The sequence below is a fragment of the Nanorana parkeri genome, unplaced genomic scaffold, assembly GCF_000935625.1.
Source record: "Nanorana parkeri isolate BGI_ZX_2015 unplaced genomic scaffold, ASM93562v1 scaffold2846, whole genome shotgun sequence".
NCBI classification, from domain to species: domain Eukaryota; kingdom Metazoa; phylum Chordata; class Amphibia; order Anura; family Dicroglossidae; genus Nanorana; species Nanorana parkeri.
The window spans coordinates 65,052-70,209 of record NW_017309114.1 but is presented as its reverse complement, the minus strand read 5'-3'; the positions used below and the strand labels follow the sequence as shown (position 1 = coordinate 70,209).

General features: G+C 54.2%; 1 protein-coding gene across 1 annotated transcript in view; it reads right to left on the bottom strand.

Annotated features, from left to right (window-relative positions):
• Nucleotides 1-395: 395 nt before the first annotated feature.
• Nucleotides 396-5,158, bottom strand: part of LOC108802409 (vitamin D 25-hydroxylase) — a 6,310-nt gene continuing 1,547 nt past the window's right edge. The window contains exons 2-5 of the mRNA XM_018574264.1: nt 3,907-4,048; nt 2,721-3,353; nt 1,134-1,463; nt 396-577 (exon numbers count right to left, since the gene is read on the bottom strand). Coding sequence (XP_018429766.1) covers nt 396-577; nt 1,134-1,463; nt 2,721-3,353; nt 3,907-4,048 — 1,287 coding nt within the window. The remainder of the gene's footprint in view (nt 578-1,133; nt 1,464-2,720; nt 3,354-3,906; nt 4,049-5,158) is intronic.

The following is a 5,158-nucleotide window of genomic DNA, read 5'->3' as shown; positions in this document are numbered from 1 at the left end:
TTTTAGGCTGATAACTGACCAGGCTGCTGGAAAAGGGCAGAACTAATAATGAACAAAGCCATTGGACCCTCACGGAGCACTTCATATTTATCAGAAGATTTAGTAATGTCTGTTAGCAGGACTGAACTTACACAGGACGGCCCCTATGGGGGTCCGCGGCCTAACACATCTGCCCTGACGGGGAGAGAATACAAGTAAATAGTCACACATCCAGTAATCCATGAGAGTGAGATCCCTGCACATGCTTTCCGAGCCCCGCGTCATCGTTTCAAGATGTAAGGAAAGAAAAAACCACATACATAGGTCGGGGAGAACCAATATGGCTGCCAGCGGTCAGTGATCCAGGATAAGGCAACACGAAAGAGAGTCGCGCCCAAAGCAGCCGCGGTTCGGTCCTACCTCTGACGTCTCTCGGCACACATCAGATACGGATGCGGCTGCAGGGTCATGCCAAGCTTTGGTTTCAGGTTCGGCACTGAGCCGTGTGGAAAGTGGACGTGGAAGCGCCGGAGGTGGGCCGTGAAGAACAGGAAGAGCTCCATTCTGGCGAGCTGTTCACCCAAACAGTGCCGGCGGCCTGCAAAACAGGAAATAATCATTCAAAAAAATGGGGTATCGTTCAATACTTCTCGCAGCGCCTTGTCCCCCGCCACGTGCCGAGGTTCTGTGCTCCAACCCCCCTACATCATCACTGCAGAGTCCTGTACTGCGTTCTGTAGTGACGAAGCGGGGTCGGAGGATAGGAGGCCGGGGCATGGCGGAGGACATTGGGATCAGACATTATATGGAGGGGAGGTCAGAGACCCGGGCCACCGGACAGCTGAGTATATGGCACCTTCTGCTGCCTTTTAAGGCTGTGACACACTGAACGGGAAGCTGCGCGGAGCCTTCGCGAGCAGTGCGTCATGTAATTTTCTCCCCGGCACGTCAGCATAGCCGAGCGTGCTGAGATGAAAAATGTCATCTTCAGCCAATCGGCTCGCGCGTATAAAACCCGTACGTCAGGAGGCGACCTGAGGTCGCTAGTTACGCCTCTGGGCACAAGATTATCTTTCATTGGCAAATCTGAACAATTCTGCTGACTGAAAACCTGACGCGACTGGTTCTCTTTAGCCTGGCAGTCCGTGGCTCACCCAGAGAGAAGGGGACGAAGGCCTCTTTCTTGACGAACTGGCCACTGCCGTCCAGGAACCTCTCCGGGTAGAAAATCTCCGGATCGGTCCAATACTTCTGGTCGAAGTGCACAGAGTAGAGGTTGGTGATGACGGTGGTACCCTCAGGGATGGAGTAGCCTCTGACCTCAGTGTCTCTAGACGTGGCATGGAAAATCCCCAGCGGGGCGATGTTACAGAATCGCAGGATCTCGTGCAGGACGGCCTCGGTGTACGGCATGGCGGGGCGATCGGCACAGGTTGGGGTCTGGTTTGGTCCGACCACGGAATCGATTTCTCTCTGCACCTGACCTATCAGAGGAGAAGAAAGTTAGTCAGAGATCAGAGCATGGCGATCAAAGGAAACCTGTCGTGATGAGAGCCCCTCATAATTGGCACAGCGGGTGTACTGACCCGGGAACTCAGCACAGGGATGGGGGGGGCCCCTCATAATTGGCACAGCGGGGGGACAGCCCCGGGAACTCAGCACAGGGATGGGGGGGGCCCCTCATAATTGGCACAGCGGGGGGACAGCCCCGGGAACTCAGCACAGGGATGGGGGGGGCCCCTCATAATTGGCACAGCGGGGGGACAGCCCCGGGAACTCAGCACAGGGATGGGGGGGGCCCCTCATAATTGGCACAGCGGGGGGACAGCCCCGGGAACTCAGCACAGGGATGGGGGGGGCCCCTCATAATTGGCACAGCGGGGGGACAGCCCCGGGAACTCAGCACAGGGATGGGGGGGGCCCCTCATAATTGGCACAGCGGGGGGACAGCCCCGGGAACTCAGCACAGGGATGGGGGGGGCCCCTCATAATTGGCACAGCGGGGGGACAGCCCCGGGAACTCAGCACAGGGATGGGGGGGGCCCCTCATAATTGGCACAGCGGGGGGACAGCCCCGGGAACTCAGCACAGGGATGGGGGGGGCCCCTCATAATTGGCACAGCGGGGGGACAGCCCCGGGAACTCAGCACAGGGATGGGGGGGGCCCCTCATAATTGGCACAGCGGGGGGACAGCCCCGGGAACTCAGCACAGGGATGGGGGGGGCCCCTCATAATTGGCACAGCGGGGGGACAGCCCCGGGAACTCAGCACAGGGATGGGGGGGGCCCCTCATAATTGGCACAGCGGGGGGACAGCCCCGGGAACTCAGCACAGGGATGGGGGGGGCCCCTCATAATTGGCACAGCGGGGGGACAGCCCCGGGAACTCAGCACAGGGATGGGGGGGGCCCCTCATAATTGGCACAGCGGGGGGACAGCCCCGGGAACTCAGCACAGGGATGGGGGGGGCCCCTCATAATTGGCACAGCGGGGGGACAGCCCCGGGAACTCAGCACAGGGATGGGGGGGGCCCCTCATAATTGGCACAGCGGGGGGACAGCCCCGGGAACTCAGCACAGGGATGGTGGGGGGCCCTCATAATGGGCACAGCGGGGGTACACACCCGGGAACTCAGCACAGGGATCCCACAGTGGGAGCCTTATTTTTTTTTTAACCTAGAACAAAAACAACAAAAAAAGGATTTCATGTGGAACTATCGCGCTGTGAATAGGGAGCACTACCTTGAATGTTGGGGTAGAGAGCCATGAAGAGCAGGGCCCAGCGCAGAACGTTGGTCGTGGTCTCAGTTCCGGCAATGATTAGCTCTCCAACAGAGTATATCAGGTTCTCCGTGGAGTACGTGCTGTTCGGGTCTGCGGCATTCTTCTCCATTTCATCCAGATAGGCATCTATGAAATGGCGCGGCGAATGCGCCTTGCGGTTTTCCGAGAAGCGCTCGATTATCCGCAGGAGGAAGTCGTAGACCTCGGCGGCATTTTTAAACAGTTGCTGGTGCTTCCCGAAAGGCAGGATACCGATGAGGGGGAAGGCGTTGTAGAGGAAGACCCAGGCGCTGGTCGCCAGCTCGATATTCTCGCTGAAGATCTCGATCATGTGCTGGAACTCGTTGTCGTCGTACCGGAAGCGCTCCCCGAACAGAATGAGGTTGGAGATGTTGGAGACGGCGATGGTGATCAGGTGTTTCGGGTCGAAGGCTTTCCCCTTATAGGTGTCCACGGTGTCCAGGAAGAAAAAAGACTCTTCCAAAATTTTGCTTTCAAAAGACTTCTGACCATATCCAAAGTTACGGAAACAGCTCACCGCCAACTTCCGGTGCTCCGTCCAACAGCGCCCATATTTTGCATTCAATAGACCTAAAATATGAGTCACAAAATGGGAATCTGTAACGGGGTTTATACCTTAAACTACAAACAGCTTTATTTATTCCTTTGTACAATACCTGCGGCTCTGGATGGACAGTTGGATAGATGGCTCTATATTTAGGATGTATCCGGTCTATAAATGGCGGCGCTGGATGGACAGTTGGATAAATGGCTCTATATTTAGGATGTATCCGGTCTATAAATGGTGGCTCTGGATGGACAGTTGGATAAATGGCTCTATATTTAGGATGTATCCGGTCTATAAATGGCGGCTCTGGATGGACAGTTGGATAGATGGCTCTATATTTAGGATGTATCCGGTCTATAAATGGCGGCTCTGGATGGACAGTTGGATAAATGGCTCTATATTTAGGATGTATCCGGTCTATAAATGGCGGCTCTGGATGGACAGTTGGATAAATGGCTCTATATTTAGGGTGTATCCGGTCTATAAATGGCGGCTCTGGAGGGAAAGTTGGATAAATCTTGGAGTTGGGCTTTTGCCAATGACGAAGGTCATAATGTTTGGAATCCTTATACTCACCTCCCATCTTGGTCAGCTTAAGAAATAGTGGCAGGGATGGGCGGTCAGCGAAGACATCACTCTGGCGCACCAGACACTCCTTCACCGCATCATAACCATTCAGAACGACAGTGGAGATGCCACCCAGGTCCAGACTGAAGATCTGGGAAGACAATGAAAGGCAATGTCAGAGACGAGATAAAGGTTTTTGTGCCTTAAAGTGACATTAAACCCTCAGATTTTTTAACATAAACCAATAGTGTAATGTGCGCCTTACTGTAACCCATGGTAGTTTCCCTTCTCTTTGCTGCTCTTCCTTTTAAATATGTATCTGTTCTCATGCTTGGGGAGAACTTCCCTTTTCAGCTGAGGGCCTCTTCCTGTAGTGCTGGCTCAGGTTACAGCCTATACACAGACACCGTGTATCCATTCCTGAGACAAGGCAGTCTGCTGAAAAGGGAAGTGACTTTAACTGTCAGATTTTTGATCAAAACGAATTAGTCACTTTTTTTAATATGAATTTAGATTATTACACACTCCTTTGGTGGAGTTTAGTTTTCCTCTCCCAAAAGACCTTTAAAAAAGAACTATGAGGGGAGGGAAAATCACTCAGCCTCATACTTCGAGCCGACCTGTGTCAATGAGTCTGTCGCAGGTCGGCTCAATAGATCGGGAAGTGAGCGAACACATACAGTTGCTCGCTCACTCCCCGATCCTGTCCCTGCAGAGATCAGTGACTGACTGCTGGGATTCCCCCCCTCCCCTCTCCGATCCTCCAGCGCTGACTGGCGGAACGGACGGGGGAGGGGGCGGGCACAGCTGGCTCTGCCTCTAGATAGGCAGAGCCAGCTGTCACTCACGCAGCTGGGTGGATCTCGACATCGATGTCGGGATCCGTCCCGGCTGCGGTGGTCTCAGTATACCACGAGCTGTAGCTCCCTATATACCGAGCTTTGGGTGACGGGAGGAGGTTAGTATATGTCCTCCCGTGACCCTAAGGAGAACTATGGGGAAAAACACTGACCCCATAGTTCTCCTTTAAGTAACCTTGTTGCAACAAGGTGACAGTGATCCCCCAGGGAGAGAGCAAGGGATCAGCTCCGAGAATTTTCATTGGGACTCTGGCTGCTAATAAAAGCCGCATCACAACAACTATACAACCCGTGTGAGTGTGCACATTGCTCCACATCCAGCAGATCCACGTCCTGATGTCTTGAGGTCAATGTGGCCAGGACACAGATGTGTCAGTATGTATCAAGGTATACGCAGCAGA